The sequence below is a fragment of the Rhinopithecus bieti genome, unplaced genomic scaffold (assembly GCF_001698545.2).
Source record: "Rhinopithecus bieti isolate Rb0 unplaced genomic scaffold, ASM169854v2 scaffold_973, whole genome shotgun sequence".
NCBI classification, from domain to species: domain Eukaryota; kingdom Metazoa; phylum Chordata; class Mammalia; order Primates; family Cercopithecidae; genus Rhinopithecus; species Rhinopithecus bieti.
The window spans coordinates 387813-410508 of NW_016803205.1; the positions used below are offsets into that span (position 1 = coordinate 387813).

Here is a 22696-nt window from a genome sequence, read left to right on the forward strand (position 1 = left end):
CTACTTCAGGAGAATGCAAGGTATGTGTGATAATAACCTGTAAATGGTATTACATGCCAACAGGTATAATCCATGAGACTGCCTTGGTCCCTTTCCAACTTTTCTCCTCAGGCTACGCTTGTCTAACTTATTTTTCTCAAAACCATTCTTGTTTATTATACCATGATTTCCCTTGGAGATGAATTTTGGGAGATAAGATAAATACACACTGTGATTTGACCCTTCCCAACCACTTTTGGATCAGCTGAGGCAGATGTTTTTCAGGGGTGGACTGGACAAGCGTGGAGGTTAGAGGCACTCAGTTTAGAGAAGGCGCCTTGACTTGGGTGGATGGGGGTGCACAATTATCTTACATTAAGCGTCAGGGGTCACATGGGCTAGTGATTGCCACGAACGTGGGCTCTCTACTTAGACACAGCACTTAACACGCCATGGCTGTCCAGAGGCAACATCAGCCCCATGTCCACCAGGACTCAGCTTCATGGATCTTATGGTTTGCAAAAGGTGATGAAGCCCTGAAAACCAATAGAATCTATTATGGGAGAAATATTCTACTCCAGAAGAGGCCTCAGTGGTGAATGGAAGGATATTGGCATCTTACAGAGTAATAGTGTACAACTCAAATACTGTGTCTTGGATGACAGAACAATGATCCCACCATGGATCTTGTAATTGCAGTAGGACTGTGCATTGGAAACGTTGTAATTGTAGCAGTATTATGTATTAGAGATGAATCTCAGTGGTGTGGAGGGCGGGATAGAATGTTGTGGCTAATACAGTGTACTCTAAAGCAGTGGTTCTTTATCATGGCTTCACAGAGAGCTTTACAAAGTATTGATGGCCTGGTCTTACCCCAGAGATTCAAATTGTCTGGAGTGAATGGGGATCAGGATTTTTAAAGCTTCCCATGGGACACCATGTGCAGCCTAGGCTGAGAACTACTGACTAGTCGTTCTCAAACTCTAGCTTACATCCATATTACCAACACAATTTGAATTCTAGGTTCTCAAAATCTGGTCCCTGTCATAGCAATATCAACATTACATGGAAACTTGTTAGAAATACAGAACTACAGGTGGTTTGCAGCCCTATTGAATCAGAAATTCTAGGGATAAGGCCCAGCAAATTCTATCCTACTAAATCCTTCAGTCTTACACAGACCAAACTTTGAGAATTCCTGTTGCAGAGGGAGCCACTTTGCCTGATCTGAATATCAGCTGTGATACTTCCTTGCTCTGTGTCTTGAATATGTTACTTCACTTTTCTGTGCCTCAATTTTATCATCTGCAAAATGGGCTAATAGTACCTTCCTCATAGCATTCTGAGGTTTAAAGAGTAAAGGAGAAAAAGAGGAAAACTAAAGAGTAAAAGAGTACAATAGTAAAAGCATAATGGGTTAAGGTGTGTTATAACGATTTAAATTGGCTTGTGAAATAACATTTAGGTTTACTTTTTAATCACAGTAGCTATTCAAACTTGAGATTAGTGGTCAGAAAGCTTAGCTGCACGTATCAACCACCTGGGAAGATTTTTGTTGTTGTTGTTCTTATGCCCAACTTCTACTCCCAGAAATTTAAAAAAATTTCTTCAGGAAAATTCTGATATACAACCAGTATCGTTAATATGCAGGAATTTAGATTTGAGTTTGTTAAGTCAATTTGTGTATGCTTAGATAGGTTTGTAATTTGTTGCATTTTACTGGAGAGTTCAGTGCTAAGTAGGGAGTCATTAACATTATGATCAGTTCAGTGGGAAGAGTTTCCATTCATTCTCAGAGATTTTCTTTTCTTTAAGTTAATGACGGGTGTGTGTGTGTGTGCGTGAGTGCACAGGTGTGTCTATGTATGTGTGCTAAATAACTACTGTCTCCCTCTAACTGACCTTCACAGTCTCAGTGGGGATTATAAAAGGGCAATGACTAACTTCAGTGACCTCTAAGATCCAGACAACCAAAATGTTTCGCCTTATACTGCATTTGAAAACTTGGATTTCCATGTTTGCAAAGCAAGAACTAAATTAGCTGTTCTAAAAAAAAAAACAAAAAGCAAACAAACAAAAAAAACACTGAGTTTTAGAGAGTAAATTTGATTAGAAATTAGGATTCTGCATCTCGGAAAAGAAAATCTGACTAATGAGAAACAGCATTTTGAAGGGAAACAAGCTCTAGACTAAGGATAGAAGTTCCAGTTCTGTTTTTGTCCCTAATCAATGTATAACCCACTCCTCAGACCCTCTGGGCCTCTGCGTTCTCAATCTGATACATAAAGGGGAACAGGTAGAGTGTGTGATATCTAATGTCCCTACCAACTGTAATGTATTATGAAAATTATTAGTTTTTCTCTTCAATCAACAAACTCAGATACTCTATGCATCCTATCAGCATCACTCAAATCTGGCCTTAAAAATGTTTAGAACAGCATATAACAATGTTCCCCTAGTCTGGATGTTATTTCAGGTATTCATTCATTTCCATATATTTATTGAGCATGCACTGTGTGCCAGACACTGTTCTTCGCACAGGGGATTGCACGTGGACCAGGACAGATCACATCTCTTCTTTCATGGGGCAAATACTGTTCTATTGAAGAACAAATCAGCCTGTGTTAACATGAAATGTAATTGTCAGAATTCTGAAGTTATTTTTCCCTTCTTCACAACATCTCACATTTGCATTCTAACAGATATAACAGAGAAGATGGGAATGGAAACGAAGGATTGAAAACCTGACTAAAATGAAACTTTTAAAATAATAATCTTAAAAGGAGAGGCAAATTCTAATAAATCATCCATTCCCCTGAATGATTAAAGGCCATTGGTTCCTTACTCTAGTTGTTTCCAAATATTTGTGTTTAAGGCACATTTTGAAAATTAAAATTTCTGTGGCAGAGTGAAGATTATTCTTCATAGTTACAGAACTATTTATTAAGTTGAAAGCACTTTAGAAGAGGTCTGCAGAGCACAGTCCTCAGGACAAATCTGACACTTTGCCTCTCTTTGTAAATAAAGTTTTATTGGAACACACCTATACCCATATTAATTCCAATTCTTGTAAGTATTGTCTATGGCACCTTTCATCCTAAAATGACAGGGTTGAATATTTGCAACTTTATATCCCACAAAGCCTAAAAGATTTAACATTTACCACCTGGTTCTTTACAGGAAAAGTTAGCTAATCCCTGTTCATTAGTAGTGAGATTTTGTTTGAATACAACTGTTAACTGCCTTGTATTAGTCCTTTTACACACTGCTATAAACAACTACCTGAGACTGGGTAATTTATAAGGAAACGAGGTTTAATTGACTCACAGTTCTGCGTGACTGGGGAAGCCTCAGGAAATGTACAATCATGACAGAAGGTGAAGAGGAAGCAAGGCACATTTTACATGGTGGCAGGAGAGAGAGAAAGCAAGGGGGAAGCTGCCACACACTTTTAAACTATCAGATCTCATGAAAACTCATTACGAGACAGCATTAGGGCAATGGTGCTAAACCATTAGAAACCACTCCCATGATCCAATAACCTCCCACCAAGCCCCACCTTCAACATGTGGGAATTACAATTAGAGAGGAGATTTGGGTGGGGACATAGAACCAAACCATATCATGCCCTGATGGTGTACTCAGACACACTAGAGGGGCACACTTCCTTTCCTAGAAACAGCTAGATGTTATGCTAGGACTCTTCTTCCTTGTAGCAACACCAAACTGGATGACCCACTCATTTATTTTACTGGCAGACATCACTTTAATAGTATGTAGACAAAACAAATTTTTTACATTAATCAAAATTTTGGCTACTGACTCTGGATGACTGCCAGGCCACGAGAAACATGGCCCTCAGCTATTCATCTTGTCCTTTACCCTAGTGGACTGCCAATATTTCTGTTCACATACCTCTGAAAGGGTTTTGAAAACAATATCCTTTCATATATTTTATATTGACATGTAAACCTTTTATATATTTAAGTAGCTACAGATGTAACTTCTATCATTTTATAAAACAAGACATTTTAAGATGAAATGGTTGTATCTCTTTTCTAAGTGTATCCAAAGAAATGAAAATGCCATAGCAATTCCATATCACCTTTATCCATGTCGTGGATGCAGTGGAGTGCCACCCTGATAATTTCTTCACAGTGGACACGATCGGCCTCCAGCAGCCTGGGGTAGGGTATGCTATCTGAGTTTCTCCACAGGAATTGCTTTTGACTGAAGGGACCACTCAGTCCAAGATTATGCTTGCTCCTGAGTAGGAAGCCAACATCAAGCGACTGTCCTATTGTGGGGACTTAGAGGCCTGGTCTCTCATCTGCATTTGACCATCCCACCTTGAGAGCTCCCCTTTGACGAGTTGCACCTCTGTGGCAACTACATCTCTATCTATCTTGTATCTTGGCCCATTTCTGCTTTTTCAGTTCTCCACAGTGTTGTTTCCAGGGCATGGCCCAATAAACCTTCTGCACATGAACTTCTAACCCAGAGTGTTTTGGGGGAACCTGACCTAAGACATCCATTTTCAAAAGTACGTGGCTAAGCTCTTCTTTAGTGTTAGAAAGTCTCATGTTTTTTATTTTCTTAAACTTACATTTCCATTCCACTTTGCCCACAGATTTGTATGCTACTTCAGTATCTTTTTATACTTAAAAGTCTTTTACTTCTCACCCTGTCATAATTATCTGCCATTAAATTATTATGTAAATTAAATTTTAATTTAAAAAATTTCTTGTGACCATAAGACTCTATGTGTTAAATCTCGCCTGGACTGAGCTATCATTGCAATTATTAGTAATACACATTTGATCAAAACAACATTCATACTATAAATTTTGGTAAATATTACACATAAAAGTAAAAGTAAAATGCATCTAAGATAGTGATTTCTATTTTTAATTTGTTTGTATGTCTGTGAACAAATATTATTTACTGCTGAAATAACAGTGTTCAACATCAGTTCAATTCCACTTTTGGTTTCATTTTCATAGATATAAAAATATAGTAATTGTGCATGTCACATAAATAAGTGGATGGGAATGGAAGTCACTTTGTTATATTGTACAACAATGCTCCGATTTGAACTCCTTCTGATTTTGCAAAATTTACAGGCTGATAACATACCAAAAATATTTTAATGATTTATCAGTTGGCAATTCAATCACATCCTCATTTAATTTTGTTGTAAACAAAGAGTTGAAAACCACCCGATTTGCAGAAAGATTTGTTACCCAGTCATTTCCAGGAAGGAAAGTCCTTCCCTTATGCCATATTTCACATTGTTCCTTTGTCTGATTTGTGTCTTTCTAGGGGTCATTGCATCACAGTAAACTTGGTAAGTGAATGAAGAGTTGCCCTCTATTGTGAAAAGACATGGGAGTCTGACAAAAACATTGACTGCAGGCTAGTTCTCAAGTCCATTTTAAGATAAAGTGCATATGGAGGTTAAGCATCTGCAAACTAGCCTTGCCAGTGAATCCCATGAAAAGCTTCATCTTCCCTGGGAGGTACATTTACACCAGTTTGAAAGTCTCTGTGTCTCATTAGCACCAATTTCCTGAACAACTGTGAGATTTCTCGCATAATTTATGGGTCCCTAATATAATATTTAATTATAAATAGATATTTAATAAAGACCAGGAAACATATGACAAAGCAGCAAGACTTAGATACCAGCTTCTCTGTCCCAAGAATCTTCTGTGTACTGCATTTTCCCTAATTAAAAATGAGGGTATTTCAACATTCCAAAACACTGTTGAGTCCCACAGATTATTTAATAGCTTGAGCCTTCTGGAAAAAATTACAAAAGGCATGTGCATTCTCAAATTTCAGCATTTTATCTTACAGATTTAGTTTCCAGTTATTTTGAAGAGCTTAGTTTCCCTGTCACAGGGCATGCTATTAGCATAAAGAACAAAAAAGCAAAGGGAAAAAAAGAGGGGTGAGTTTGAGAGCAACTTTTAAATAATTCCAGCTGTATTTATTCCTTGTTCTTTTGTACCTCTTGCTGCTGGCCATGGTGTCAGGAACTTATTTTTTAAATGACATAATCAAATGGTACAGAAAACAGAGAGGAAATATTACCCAAGGTCAGAAGCGGCCTCTTCTGGGCTGTCCTTGAGTCTGTTGGAATATTTCACTTACTAGATGAATCTTCCTTAAGGCTTTCTTTTCTTTTCTCAAACAATCATTTTTCCAAAGGCAATAATTCTGGCAAAATTACTGATCTTAGAAGGATTAAGGAACTCAACTGTACTTTAAATTTACAACACTCTTAGAAAAGGCTTAACTCAAGAAGTTCAAGCAGAAAACCTAATTCTATCTACATTTCCTTTGATTGCCTATTTTTCTTTTGAACTATTTTAATAATCTCCTTTGTTCTTTGATTGACATTAGCTGGAAATATAACTCCCTTCTCACTGATAGAGGATATATTGAGGAAGTTTAAATTTTTCCCTTCTACAAGTAAACAAAAACATGTAGATGTTCACATATAATATCTTAGTATCTAAGATACCTCTTCTTAGAAGTAGTGTATATGATATGATAAGAAAAAGTCCAAATTTTGTGTCAGATGATCTGAGATTGACTGATTTTTAGACAAACCATTTAACTTTATTGAGCTTTTGCTCAGTTACCTATAAAATGGTGATAGGCGATAATAATTTTTCTCCCTGACATTATCTCATGTGTGTGAAAGACACATATGAGTGTAGACAGTCAGTATAAATACATCACATACTGTACTCAAAAATACAGCCAGTGAAACTAATCCTTTCTTCTCTGCTCCGTGGAGTTCAAATATTGTAAGGGAAGAACACAGAGATTTTAAAAGTTGAGTCTTATTTACAAAGAACCATTCACATGTATCTGTAAATGTATGATTGATTTATGTTTTAATAATCAAGAAACAGGAAACAAATCATTTCAGGTGAACATACAAGTAATTTTATCAACATAGCATTTGCAGAGAAAGAATTAACTTATTCAAAATATCACAATACTGAATTTCACAGTCAAATTCACATGCAGATTGTAGAATTATGTTATGGGATGTTTTGATGGAGTATGTTAAATATAAAAGTAATCCAAAGCAATTACCACTTAGCACATTGTACCAAACTAATTTTTCAAAGGGATTAATAAGTTTACTATCTTTCCCATAAGGTGCGATGTATTCAAAGTGCTCTGTAGCATTGAGGTTGAAATCAGGAAACAAATACTGTTAGAGCTCCACAGTAATACAGCTCAGTAATAAATGAACTTGAATATAATGTAGTTGAAATCTACTCATAAAACTTTAAGACAGATGATGGAGATTTACGATGTGCAGTGAGTAATATCCTTTAATAGGGAGTAGGGCAGAGGGACTTCGTGCATGTATCCATAAAATCATAATAAAAGTAAGTTTAAGATTGACTTCACCACTTTTATATTGAGTGCCATTTACTAGAGAAAGAGACAGATAAATGAGAAGACAGGAAAAGATAGACATAGAGAGGCAAAGAAAGAAAGTTCAAAATGCCTCTGTAGTTGGCTTTCCAACTGAGACTAATCCTCAATACAATCAATAGTCCATGACAGCAGTTTTCAGACATCAGTGTACATCAGTATTACCTGGAGGGCTTGTTAAGCTATGGGTTACTGGACCCAACCAAGAGTTTCTAATTTAGTAGGTAGGAGACAGAGGCTGGGAACAATTTCCAGGTAATGCTGGTGTGCTGATCCTTCTGATCAAGGGACCAGTCTACTATCTGGCCCAGTGTATTTTTGATCATTGAATGACTCCATTACACATTAAAATGGAAAATACTTATTATGATAATATGACCGGTCCCTAGGGACCTTGAGTGTAGTGTGGCCAGCATGGATTATATGATGATTTAGAGCAGTGGTTCTCAACCTTGGCTACATAGAAGAATCAAGCGAAAAGTTAAAAATATATATATTGATGCGTAGATCCACCTAAAATGAATTAAATCTGAATCTCTGGGGTGGGGAAAAGGGTTGAGTCATTTATAAAAGTGTCCCATGAAAATCTAATGTATATTCTGGCTGGAAAATCACTGCTTAAGGAAATTATTTTACCTTCTCACATAGAGAAATGGTAGATAAATACATGCGCTCTGGGGCACTGGTTATGTCTTCGAGGAACTGAAAACCCCTAGGAGGCAGGCTAATACACAACTAGAAAATAATACCAGGGAGTAATTTAGAATGCAATTGCAACTGTTGATTTATAATGAACTGCAAGGTTAGTTCAAAGGTTTGAAATAACAGAACTTGGGAAGGTGAACAGTACACCCATTTAATCCAAGTTTCTTTTCCATTTAATGACATCAACTAAAGAGTCTAGAATGTTGGCATAATGCTGATGTGCTATGCCTACTGCTATAATTATTATACTTATTCCACTTAGCTAAATTACTTACTACTTTTATTTAAATCTGAGTGGCCCTATAAATAAGGCCCCAGGGACAAAATGCTGGAAGCTACCACTTTACTAGTCTACCCCAGAAAGCAGAACTACAGAAACACACACACACACACACACACACAAACAAAGAGCATTTTGAAATAAGATTTTTACTTTGTTATTCTGGCATAAATTAAAAGAATGACTATTTCTAAGTATAAGTGAATATACATGCCAAGAAATCTTTTGCTGGAAGAACTTAGAGATTTGGAGCAATTTTAGTTTTGAGTGTGCGTGGGAGGACCTTTAGAGCTCATTTTCACAGGCCAATTCATTAAAGCCCCAAACCACAGATTTTAAGTAAAAGTCCCATGTATGAAATTGAGATTGTGGAATTGATTGGGGCTCTGTATTGTAAAATAAAAACGATTTTAAACAAACCCCTAACATTACAAACTGGGCCTTCCAGTGATCTTTGGTAAAAGTCAAACATTTGAAAATTATCACTTGCATTTGAAAATGTTAGGTGTGTATAATGTGTAACAGCCTCACAAGTTTCTCTCTGAGGAACCACTGCTCCTAATAAGGGTCCTACAGATCTACTTGAGCTATTCTCAAGGTGCTTACTGAGCTACTGACCAGGGCTGACAGACTGGGAATCATCTCGGACAAGCGCAACCAGCAACTAAAAAGAAGAAAGAGAAAAAAATCAAGAATCCTGGTGAGATGCTTGGGTGAATCTTTCTCCACTCTTTACATCTTCCAGAAGACATCTTTAAATCATTCTGAAAAACAATAAAAAGGAAAATAGTACCAGGATAAAAATCACTCACAGTAGTAGAAACTGGACACTGAGAATGTGAGGGCATTAAGGAAATAGCAGAATATGCAAAAAAAATTTTAATCTTTAGTTCCACTCTTCAAGATTGATATATTTAAATATTTTACATACAGAATGTAAAATATTTTATATACTTAAAATATTAAATATAGAATGCTTATATTTTACATATGTAAAAAAGAAATGTATTAAACTTTGCAAAACTGCAGAAATGAAAGGACAGGACCCACTTAAAGGCAAATGATTACAAACAACCTTCATTTCATCCTTTAAAACACTAAGGTGGAAATGAATTGTGAAATAGAGTTTGATTCTTTACTTTTATGGTCTGTCCTTTGTGGCACATTCTCCTCTGTATTTTCTCTTTGGGGTCCTATCCGGGAGACACACATCTCACTACTGGAGGGAGCTGCCTTGCAAAGACTGAGTATGACTTGTCACACCGGGAAGAGCAGTGGGTCCTGTGTGTGCTTTGGCCCCTCCTTCATCTTTTCCAGCCCCTTTCCTGACAGGCTCAGGGCTAAGTGACACAGAATTGAAGCCTGTGTGTTTATATGTGCACAAACACCAATAAAGGGACAAGCCAGCCCCAAGGGGAGGAGACCCACCGCAGGGCTGCTATTTAATTCAAACACATCAGGCTTAAACTCACCGTCTGCCAGCAAGTCTCTTAGGTCTGCATGTTTTGGGGAGAAACATCTGCAGTCTCGCTTTCTCCTTGCACCATATGCTGTTGCTTCTCTTTGGTTGCAGTGAAATCAGCCTTCACAGGAAGTGCTGCCATCGTCTGTAGACTCTCTGGACTCACTTCCCTCTCTCCCTCCCGTGATAATCCTAATCGAAATTTTTCAGCTGCTCCCGACTCCTGCCTCCCATCGCCACTCCCAGTGGCTGCCTCCTGGCCCTCTGACCCTCCTTCTTGCTCCTGTCCAAGCCCTGAGGTCTTCCCTTCCAGGACTCCTGGAGTGCCCACCCCAGTCTCTGTTGTACATGTAACTGTCATCTCCTCTACTGCTGGCACTTCCTCCCCACTCCGTGCTAATTCCTCTACCACCACCCTCCCTGCAGCTGCTGTTTTTCCTACTAACTCATCCTTTTGGTACCAGCTTTCTTCCTCAGCAACATCTGAAAAGGGGGAGGCTTTATTTGCTATTGTTTTCTCCTCGGCTGTCTCCGAACCTGCCAACGCCTCCCTCTCCTCTGCGGCTGTTTCTGCCGTTTCCCTACCTCCATGTAGATCTTCCTCAGCTACAACCTTTCCTCCTCCCATGCCCTCATTCTTTTCTGTGTTTCCTCTGCCTTCCATGGCCCCGTCCCCTTCCGAGTTCCTGTCCCGCATCGCTTCTGCCCCCAGAGTGCACTCTTTGTCCTCTTCCTTCTCTGGGTCCTCACCCATCGCTTCCTGCCTGAACTTTTCTGCGGTCACGGGATCTTCCTCAGGAACAGCTTCCTGGGTCCTTAGCATGACATCCGCTCCTCCTTGTCCTTCAGCCCTCCCCTCCAGTCCTGCGCAGGAGTCGTGATCTTTGGCTGTCAGCTCCTCTGCCTGGCCTGTGGCTGGGATCAACCCCTCAGGGGCCTGCACCTTTCCTGCTGGCTCACCTTCTGGAGCTGCTAAGGGCCCTTCTGCATCCTGGCGGGGCCTCTCTTCCAGAGCCGTATTCTCCCTGCTGGACAGCTCTTCTCTGTCTTTGTGCTTCGTGTCTCTGGCTTCGCTCAGTCTTTCTCCTCCTCCTTCTTTCCTCAAAGCTGTTATGTTTTCCAGCGACTTTTCAAATCCAGGCGTTGCTTCAAATATGGGAACCACTGTGTCTTTTAGTGAATCTTCTCCTAGAAGCCCTGGATTGTCAGACAACTCAGATGCCTCCACAGGTGCTTCGTTCTCAGCATCAGATCCCATTTCATTTGGGGGGGCTTTTGTCTCTTCCTCAGATCTTACTTCCGTCTCTGTTTTCCCCTCTTCTGCTTTAAGTTTTTGCTCTTCTTTAAAAGCGTCTTCATCCTTGAGTGCATTTACCCTTGTCACCTCTTCTCTCTCAGAGTCAGTTTTCCTCAGAGGTGTTTTTGGCCTCTCAGCTTTCTTTCGCTCTCTTGCTACATCTAATTCCTTGGGTAAAACTTCTTTCCTATCATCTTCCCTATTAGCTTCTGCCTCAGTCACCATCTGTTCCCCTTCCACATCTTCCTTGCAAAGGTCTTCAGGGCTGCCCTCCGAAACCTGCCTCCGGCTTGCCTCTGCCTTTCCTGTGAAGGGGCTCAAGGCTGTTTCTGTTCTCATAACCTCCTTTCTCTCTTTGGCTGGTTCCTCTCCCCCAAGAATTGCCTCTTCATAACAATCCTCTCTCTTTGGTGCTGTGTCCTCCATGGGTCCCGTGTCCTCTAGGTCTATGGATGCTTCCTCTTCACTTTCCCTGACATCATTCACAGCCACCCCACCCTCAGCCTCTCCCTCCTCCGAGGTTGCTGCGTCTCTTAGGGCTGCTGCCTCCTGAAGATCCTCCGAGTTCAGAGCTGCTGCTTTATTTGCAAGCACTGCCTTCTTCAAACCCTGTTCCCCTTCAAAAGCTGCCTCGTCTGTCTCAAGCACTGTGAGCATCAAGGCCTGCTTTTCAGGAGCCTTATCTTTACTCAGACCCACAGCATCTTTGGCTGCTGCTTGTCCTATGGGGTCTGAGCATGTTTCACCCACCCTTCTGGCCCCTTCTGCTTCTGCTGCTGTCTCTGCCCCCCTTTCTATGCCTGGAGGGATCTCCCCTTTTTCTGTAAACTCTTCTGCCAACTCTGACTGCTCTGCTGTTGGCTTCCATGCCCTCAAGGGAGCCTCGTGAACAACTCCTGCTTCTCCCCACAGGGCTGCCTCCCCTTTTCCCTGTACTATGTCAGCATCTCTGTGCTGGGGCCCTTCATCTTCCTCCTTTGCTCCTTTCTTCTCCAGTGTATATGTTTCTTGGGCCAATTGCTGGGATTCCTTGTTTGAGTTAATTGCTGCTGTTTTATCCACCACTAAATTCATTCTTGGCGCTATAAAAATGAGGTTAGAAATCAAGGTTACTTTAATCCAAGTGAACAAGGGATGAGACATTATAATCTTATATAACACTTATTTACAGTGTGAGATATTTATATGTGATATCACAAGGCCATTGTATTATATATAAAACAATTTTCCATTGATTCTAGGATGCTGACTATAACATGCACCATGACTTAATAATGGTTTTTCACTATGAAAAGAAATGTCTTCAAATTTAAGGAATACATTGATATTAAAGAAAAGCTGAACATCAGAGATGTTTAACATAAGCAGCAATAAGCAAAAAAATTATGATGTCCCCATGTCTTGGAATCAATAAAATCTCCACCTCACTCTTTCTCTTGGCTTCCTCTTTCTCTCTCTCACATACATACAAGATTCCTTTCTTAGAAATAATAATAAGTGGAATGGAAAAAATTATGCAATAAGAAAATAGTGAGTATTTAATCTTCAAATAAATTATTATTTTATTTGTCTCTTTTCTTTCTTTCTTTCTTTCTTTCTTTCTTTCTTTCTTTCTTTCTTTCTTTCTTTCTTTCTTTCTTTCTTTCCTTTTCAAGCAGGGTCTCTCTGTGTCACCCAGGCTGGAGGGCAGCGGTGTGAACATGACTCACTTCAGTCTCGATTTCCTGGTCTCAAAAATCCTCCTGCCTCAGCCCCTCGAGTAGCTGGGACCGTAGGTGCATGCCACTATGCCAGGCTACTTTTTTTGTTTTGTTTTGTTTTTTGTTTTGTTTTGTTTTGTTTTGTTAGTAGAGACAGGGTCTGTCCATGTTGCCCTGGCTAGTTTCAACTCTTGGGTCTCAAACTCCCAAAGTGTTGGGATTACAGGTGTGAGCCACTGCATCTGGCCCTGAAATCATTATTTTCTGCAGCAGCATAATATGTCTCTCTTCTGCCTATGTTTTCTGGAACTCACATGGGCCTTTAGCAACACAATCATTATACAGTGTGAACTGATGGTTCTCACTCCCAGATGATAAGCTACTATATCTAGATTTAGTCATCACAAATTGGTGTCTTTAGTAAAAAGTCTTACCTTTGTAGCTCAAGATAAGACTTTTTACTAAAGACACCAATTTGCATTACCTTTCACCTGTGTTCAGAAGCTAATTTGCCTTTGGCAAAACAGGATTACAAAGCAAGACAGGACTTTGTAGACTGGGACAGTTTTCAGCCTAAATACTCTTCTTGAAGTACAAGTTTTCACCCATAATTTCCTGGCAAACCTGGGTGCACAAGCTATCAGAGTTCATAGTTCAATAAATATAGGTTTGATATGTTTTTTAATAGCAACAAGTGGATTTTTTTATTATTAAATGAAGTTATATATATTTTGCAAGCAAAATAAGTAAAGAAAGGCATGTTATGCCAAACACCTAAAGCATTTCAACTTCCCAACTGCAGAATAGGACTTAGGGAGCTGGAAGCTTTGAAAAAGTCATCCTAATAATTTATATCAATTTAATCTTTTCTCATTTATTAAAAAAAAAAACACTTGACTAGATTTTATAAAATTAGTTAACATACCAAGATGTCAAACTCTAACTTAAAAAAAAAAAAACAACTCGTAAAGTAGGCAAGTATGATGTTCCTCATTTGTTTTTTAGTTGCTTGCCTTCTTGGCTAGCCATCTTACCCCCAACATCATCAGCAACAATCTACCAGAAGTCTGAAGTCCTTATCTTACTCACTTCTCTACTTTATACCCCGTCCAAGACTGTCTTATTTCATTACCTCTTCTAACACAAAAGATGCTTATCGTTTGTTGCGTTTCCTCGGTCTCTTGCCAGCTATTATGATAAACCATTTTGAGGTAAAGCAATAATAGCTGATATTACATTTCCCTTAAAATGTGTTTGGAAGGTAATTTGTGATGTCTCCTTTCAAAGGAGTAAAATAAAAATTTCAGGCCTATCAATAGGGCTGAGGTTGACTTTACAGGTCATCCTCTGCTTATCACAGCAGTTATTTCCTAACTTTTACCTAAAATCTTCCAAAGCGATATGTAGAATCAAATATTGGTTCACAGAACATGTAGCCAATTCACCTGAGAGAATATGGTCCATTTTATTTCATTACAGATTATTACCAGATTTGAAACAAAATTAAATTGAAACAATAGGAAACAATAATGTCTGTCAAGTCTCTTTAATAGTGTATCTGCTACTATTAAAATTCCTGCATGAAAGTATATAAAAAAAGTCCTCTGTTTTTCTAATCTGGTTTCTAAATTTATGGATTAATTAAGGAACATTCAGGGAAACAGGGAAATAAAATTGCCTAGCCACCATGTAGTAATATACTATGCCTAAATTTTAGGAGAGAAAGTGCTAATGGCATCCAGCTGAGATATTATATGAACACACACACACACACACACATACACACACTATAAGGGAGCCAGACATGACGTTCCTCAAGCAAGAGAGAAAGAGTATTGAAGCTTTTCTAAGAAATATTACTATAAAAACATGACATGTTTTTTGATGGTAACCCCATGGGCTTTTGAAAAATATTTAATATGGGAGAACAAGTAATATTCACAAACAGTGGCAATTTGATTTAGTGGAATGAGTGTGTACTTGGAAGTCAGACTAACCTGGGTAAAAAAACACCAGCTCTGTCATTTACTAATTGTACAAACTTGGGAAATAACACCTCTCTAATCTTTCATTTTCTTATCCATGAAATGGGAATAGCAATGCTGTACTCACAGAATCCTTTGACAGTAAATGAGATAATTTATGCAAAATGCTTAGCACAGTTCCTGACATAAAGAAAGCCCTAATAATCTTCCTTGCACACACCTTTCATTGCTTACAAATAATTAGATTTTCTTGCTTGAATGCAATTTGACCAATAATAACCAGTATCTCTGCATTGAAGAATAAATATTTGGGAAGGTGCACCTGAATTCCTCTAGTTGAATGCCCACTATAAAAGATGTGGGTTCTCTAAGCTCAGGGTCCCTCTGCTGTAACTCAGCCCACTGCACAATCAAGTGTTACCTGCTCCTCTTCATGTTGCCAAGGGAGATTTGGAGCTCAGGGAACCAGCATAAATACAGGTACTCTGGCTACTGCTATTTGCTATGAGCAATACAGTCCTTTTTCTCTGACCCAGGTGTCTTATGTCTTCTGCCATGATCCATAAAACTGTGGCTGGCTAAGTTATTGCTTGAAAGAAGGGTAAAATCTCAAATGCCTCACAATGCTTGATGACAATTACTAAAATTGAAGGTGGGATAAAGTGACCATATGATGAATAAATGAATATATTTCCCTGCTCCCATACACATAAATATATTCAAATCAGGGCATATTTTAAAGGTCATTCAATAAATACCAGAAAGCCTAGTGATTTCAAGAACATGGGAAGTTTGACCAGATTTATGTGAGTCATGGTCTGTTGAATCACTCTAATTGGAACTCTTGCAGATGGAATACTTACCACCAAGAGCCAGGTCATAGGCTAATGGAAATAAATCCTTTCCTAGTTAAAAAAGAAAAGAAAAGAAAAGTTCAAATGAATCACTGTGAAATGTACCATCCTTCTCCATCTCTCCAGTTGGATCAGTTAAGGCAAATTCACCTGGCTGTTCAACTGTCTGAGAGGCAGGCTATTGAAATAAGACTGATGTGAAAATTCCTACCGATATTGTATAATCTAACATTCTTTTATTTAATCCTAGACATCAATATATTCAAAAAAGAATAATACATTTTTACTTGATGTTAGTTGTAAAGCTCCCCTTAGGGCCTGTCAACTACTTCTGGCCATGCTATTCATTAGTTGAAAATTAGAAAAAAAAAGGTGGCCGAAGGAAGAAACAAGAATAAAAAGGGTGGAAACAGGCCATTTTTTGCAGAGGATTTCTGAAGGTTGTTCCTAGGTAATGATGTGCCCTTACCGCCACTTGTGTCAACCTCCAGCTTCCTCGGTGGCTTCCCACACTCATCTTCACTGCTGACACCAGACTCAGCATCATAGTGGCAGTGGTAGTCCGATGCCAAGACTTCTGCTATTATCTGTCCAGCTTATTGGATGTCACATAAAATATCAAAAGGTATAAAAACAGGTCATGGGAACATTGTTGAGCCATTTCACATAATTTAAACAAGTGGTTCAATTTAAATGCATTTACATTAAAATGTAACCTTGTTTTAAAAATCTCTGAAGCATAAACAACTCCCCCAAGCTATGATTTCAAAAAGAAAACACAATACACAAGAGAAGATCATGAAGTAAAGAAATCCATGCAGAGAAATACTTGCATTAAAAAAGGAGAGAGCGAGTAGCCATGAGCAGTGATAGATTTGCCAAATGAACATGCAATGAAATGATTGAAAAAAGCAGTTTAGTTGCATTTTCCCTTCTAGGAATATGTGCCATGGCTTTTATGACACCAATCATCACTGCTTTTTTAAATTACTAAAACTACTAGAGCTGACTACACCACGAGCATTTCATCCATTAGTAGATTTTAGTGATTTGACCCCAATATTCACTCCATGTGGACAGAAGCAAAAAAGCTATTACACAATTCCTATAAATTTGACAGTAAAAGCTATTATAGAAATTCGTGTTATCTGTAGTTGGTTACTAGCATAGACTTCAGGATCACAGAGACCTAAATTCAATTCTCATATTACATACTAACCATATCACATTGAGCAATTGCTTTGGCCTAAGCCAATGCCTTGGTTTACCTATCTGTCAAAAAGAGCTGTCTACTCAAAAGTTCTTGAGAGGATTAAATGAAATAATATAGAGAGAGCATCTTCATCTTCCACTTACTAGCAAGTGTCTAGGCACTTAATAAATACCAGCGATGATGATGATCATGATGATAATGGGCATTTCTAAGTGTCATCACCCAATGTGGTATGATTCTAGGTCAAAGTGTAAAGTCAATTAAGTTTGTCTTTAGTTTCTGACAATTCCCTTTCTACAACTCTTGCTTATCATCTGATGACCCATATCATAAATCCCATAAATCTCTGACATTATCATTATATCACCTCCTTGTTAACAAGTTATTTCAAATAACACTAGACTTAGATCTGTCTTCTGGGATAAGAACATGGTATTTCTGAAACTAACTAATTTCTTTCCTTTCCTTTCTTCCTTTCTTTCCTTTTCTCCCTTTTTCCTCCCTTTTATCCTTTCTTCCCTCCCTCCATTCCTTCCTTCCTTCCTTCCTTCCTTCCCTCCCTCCATTCCTTCCTTCCTTCCTTCCTTCCTTCCTTCCCTCCCTCCATTCCTTCCTTCCTTCCTTCCTTCCTTCCTTCCTTCCTTCCTTCCTTCCTTCCTTCCTTCCTTCCTTCCTTCCTTCCTTCCTCCTTCCTTCCTTCCTTCCTTCCTTCCCTCCCTCCATTCCTTCCTTCCTTCCTTCCCTCCCTCCATTCCTTCCTTCCTTCCTTCCTTCCCTCCCTCCATTCCTTCCTTCCTTCCTTCCTTCCCTCCCTCCATTCCTTCCTTCCTTCCTTCCTTCCTTCCTTCCTTCCTTCCTTCCTTCCTTCCTTCTTTCCTTTCCTTCCTTCCTTCATCCTCCCCTGATATTCTGTTACAGTGGATACAACGACTTTACTTTGAGAAAACAGAACTAGAATGCAGCTTCTTGCTTCTTTTAAGGTGAACTACTAAGGGGTAATTACTTACTGACTCCTCTGTATTTGGAAACAAATAGTGGAATACCTGCCTCAAATCGGTTTTGAAGGGAAAATTGTGACTTAACAATGTTAAGAGAACAAACAGAAATGAAAAAGGGGAATAATATAGTTCAAATATATTCTCTTTTAAAATATTTGAACATCAGTTTTCCTCATTTATCCAATACAACAAAAGTTTTTTACAATAAGAGTTTAGAGATGATATTGACTCATGACAATGATGTAATAGTTGGATTTGCTATCAAGTTTTCATTTTAGAAACTTGATAAACATAATACATATGAGTTAAATATCATCCTTTCCTTTCTTCCTTTCTTTCCTTTTCTCCATTTTTCCTTCCTTCTCTCTTTCCTTCCTTCCTTCCTTTCCTTCCTTCCAGTATAATGTGAATACTGTATATCTAGAGAGTTCAAATAAGCAATGTTTTAGGTTTTACATATAAATTTATTTGGCAATTACATGAAGCTTTATTCCATCAGTGCTAAGACATCAAAGTTTTGTCCAAGTAGTTCACAGGGTATAAAAATATAGTGTACAATATTGATAATAAACAATAATTACGCAATTAGCAGCTACTGAACCAAAAGACTACTATAAGAAGCCAAACAATACTAACATCTTCTGAAAATTAAAACTCACTCAGAAATGATAGTGAAGCTCGTAGTCCCTCTGTCTCAGGGATGTTATCACCATTTTCCCACGTCTGCTGGCTTGCCCCTGGAGGATTAGCCTTTGGAAGTAGATGAGAGCCTGTATAGTTAGGTGTTGCCTATTTTGAGTTCAGTATGAGTGGAATGCTGGCCTAAGTATCAAGGACTTACTAGGTGTGAAACCAGAAAAGGCTTCACTTGGTCATTTTTTCTCAGATGTTCTTCTGAAACTGAAACTTAAAAGCAAGAACTTGGCTGGTGTCTAACCCCAACTGTTTTCCACCCATAGTAAAAGAGGACTGTGCATGCTGAGACTCCCATTTCAGCAATGCGACACATCACTTTGTTGCCTCTCTCTATTTAGCCCTTCATCCCCTAAGGCTCCTGTCTTTTACCTATCGATAAAGGTGACCACTAGAGGCAAAGGTGATTGTCAGTTCTCACAGCATTAGTTGCAAAATGGAATTGTCACACATAAAAAATTTCTTAGAGAATAAGCTTTTTTTTCACTCAAATGATATAATGATACTTTAAGGTATTTTTTAAAATATCAAAATATTCTTATATTACAATGTCAGCTTTTAGTATAAAACAAGTATGTTTTAATATGTATTGTATTTTCCCTAAATATGGAGATGGTATTTAGATAGATTATCCAAAGCTTGAAAAAAATTAAAGGATACAAAGAAGAAAATAATTATCATAGTTTCACTACTCAGAGAAGGCTACTAGTTAACATTTTAATAGATTTCCAAGTATTTTTTACTAAATTCTTACTAAAGGTAGCACTTAATATCCAACTTTATTAATTTAGAAATGTATTGTGACTATTTTCCCATATCATTAAATTTAAAAGACTCTTCAGTAACACATAAAACATTCTAATAAAGTCTTACTAAATTTCGGTTCATCAATGTCTATTGTTAAATATTGAGCTATTTCTATTATTTTGTGATTATAAAGCTATTTTAAACACTACTTATAATCATTTTACACATATTTTGACTATTCCCTTAGTACACATTCCTGGAATAGGAATTGCTATGAATCTTTAGAAGCTTTTATACATATTTCTAAATGTTCTTTTAAAAAGGAGGTGGGATGAACAATGTCGTCAATAATGACTGAAAGGCCTATGTGCCTGCACTATTTTCACAATTTCCACCAATTCTTTCTTTATTTGATATTTTAGTAATTGAAAAGTAGTGGCAAGGATAGAGCTTTCAATATTAGCAGCAAACTTTCCTTTTGTGAATTTCCTGCTATACAATGTACACTCTTCTGTTATGATGTTTGCCTCTTTATTGATTTGTAAGAACTCTTTATGTATTACAAACATCAATCATTTTTTCCAGCTTTTATTTTAGATTCAGGAGGTACATATGCAGGTTTCTTACATGAGTAAATTACATGTCACTGAGATTTGGTGTGCAAATGATCCCATCACCATGCAGTGAACATAATACCCAATAAGTAGTTTTTCAACCCACTTTCCCCCACCTGGTAGTCTCCAATATCTATTGTTCCCATCTTTATGTCCATACAAACATAAATTTTTTGCATATCCATCTTGCAAATATTTCCTCCAGAGTTTGTTTTCCTGTATAGTCGTGTGTTATTGCTGTTATTGCTGCTGCTATTGCAAAGAATCTCACATTACTCAGTACTATTTCTTCCAAATTAATGAATTGTTTTCAAATCCCAAACTATTACTGTTAGGATTTACAGACATTCTACATCAAATTTTGGATTTAATCTGGCAAAAATTATCATCATCTTTATATTTAGTCTTCTATTCAAATAGTGGGAGTGATTTCCCATTTATCATATTTCTCTTTCATCCTCTTTGTGTGGAATAGCATGTTTTTCTTATTGTCCATATATTAGGTTCTTCCTTCTTATAAGTTTCTTAAAGTCTGTTTATGAGTACTTCTCCGTTGTGGTTTATTACTTTTGTTGTTGTTGTTATAGTTTCAGTGGGTTGGTAGTTTGAGGCTATAGTTAGAAATTGGTCACCTTACAAATACCACTTGTTGGCACTAATAATTGCAATTAATTAATTATCCAGTGAATTGTTCTTTTCTCTTAGATCCAAGAATTATTTAGAGTACTGCTTTTAAATTTTCCATTTTTCTGGTGAGAGTTAATTATATTTTGTAAATAATTTATAGTTTTATTGCACTGTTATCATGTAATGTGGATTCAACAAATTCTGCTCTGTGCTGCTTTAAAAAAAGGCACATGGAGAATAATAGTTACGTGATAGACCAACCTTCTAAATCACATTAATCATTTTCTCTGTGTCCTTATGTATTATGAAAAGGACTGATGTTTATGTTTAAATACAAATGAGAGTTATTCATTTTGTATTTTCCATTAAGAGAGTGGTTAGCTTCTTGAATGCTCTTAAATCCCACTGGGATGCAGATCTTCCTCACAAATGTTAAGCTGAAGTAGTTTCCAATTCCAATTCAGTGACCCAAGAGCTAAAGGAGAAAGGTAAGGAAAGTGGGTCTTTGAACCTTCTTAGCAGAAATGTAATTCACTGCATTACTTTTCTATGGTTGCAAGAGCTTCCAGGCTTGGTTAGACACCTACTCTTGACATTGCCATCTTCTTTGTTAGGGAAGTGCCTCTATGAATTCAGGGGAGAAGACCCTCTACCCATCAGTGCAGCTGACTTTTTGTTGGCGTTGCCTCACAAACTTTCCGGGGGGGGTGGCAACAGTGAAGAACACTGAACAGTTAGAGGCCAGCATACCGGCTTTCTGCGTCCTCACAGCTCACCCCTGCTTCCAGCCTCTTCTGATCCTTTAAGTCTAGGATGATTTCTTTTTAACTTCTATGAGGACACTCCTCTTTCTCGTGGGAAAGAAACACATGATAACTCCTGATGTCTTTCTCTAATTTGCCCTCATGTAGCAAATTCCTTGGATTTTGTGACATTTGGATGGTACCTTCCTTAGATACAAAACACTTTTAAACTTTGTGAAACGTTTCGACTGCTATTTTATACTTTCTTCCTCATTTAAAATAGAACAGGGAGAAAGAAATCAGGTACTTGAATTCATATTACCAAATGAAGTAAATTTCACAGTGTTTCTAATTAACATTCTCCTTAAAAGTCGATTTATAGCCTTCATATCACTTGCTGCTATAGAAACTTAGAAATTCACTGCAATAATTCAGCTGCTTTTGTGGAAACAAATCAAATCACATATAAAAATTCAGGCCATCACAGGTGGGATGTAAAAGTTGACACTTTAATATCTACTAGTCAAGATGCAAATTGAATTATTAAATATTTACTAAATAAAAAACATTCTTATGATCATTTTGAAGCATTATTTATGTGGTTTAAATGAATAATTAGGAATTTTTCAGGTATTCTTTAACATAAACTTTGATTTAACAAAAAATGCTTAGAATGACGATGATGAAAGTTGTAATTTTTCAGGTCTAACATAGTTGCAGGTTAGCATTTTCTCTTTTCTAATTTTTTTTTTTTTTTTTTTTGTAATTCTGTGCTTATTTTGTTTATTTCTTTCTCTTTTCTCCCCTGACTCTCCTACAATTTTACATATCCTCTAGGCCATTTTCTCCTTTAAAACAATGTAAAAGGGGCAGAACAAAGCCACAGTATTTCTGTCCTGTAATTGCCTGTTCTCCATGGTAAAGCTTTAGATGTCATTGTTGGCCAGAGCAGATGAAAAGAAAAATATGCAGAGGAATAAGAAGGAAAGTTCAAGAAATCATACAAGAACTTCAATGTACTGTATATCTTGGGGCTTCAGGGGTTTTGTTTGTTTGTTTGTTTTTACAGTACAGGAGTCCCCTTATCTACAGGGTACACAATTCACAACCCCAGCAGATACTTGAAACAGTAGGTAGTATCAAACTCTATATATACTATGCTTTTTTCTATACATGCATCCTTATAATAAAGTTTAATTTATAAATTAAGCACATAAGAGATTAATGACAATAATAATAAAATAGAAAATTATAACTATACTATAATAAAAGGTATGTTGATATAGTCTCTCTCTCTCACTTTCTCTCTCTCTCTCTCTACTCCTCTCTCTCTCT

The 22696-nt window shown here is 37.6% G+C and overlaps 1 protein-coding gene across 4 annotated transcripts in view; it reads right to left on the minus strand.

Moving 5' to 3' along the window:
* Positions 1 to 6858: 6858 nt before the first annotated feature.
* ERICH3 (glutamate rich 3) overlaps positions 6859 to 22696 on the minus strand; it is a 118070-nt gene continuing 102232 nt past the window's right edge. For all 4 annotated transcript variants that reach the window (XM_017868976.1, XM_017869003.1, XM_017868987.1 and 1 more), the window contains 4 exons: positions 16196 to 16321; positions 15736 to 15777; positions 9901 to 12269; positions 6859 to 9192 (listed from right to left, as the gene is read on the minus strand). In XM_017868976.1, the coding sequence (XP_017724465.1) occupies positions 9919 to 12269; positions 15736 to 15777; positions 16196 to 16321 (2519 nt within the window). In that variant the 3' untranslated portion in view covers positions 6859 to 9192; positions 9901 to 9918. The remainder of the gene's footprint in view (positions 9193 to 9900; positions 12270 to 15735; positions 15778 to 16195; positions 16322 to 22696) is intronic.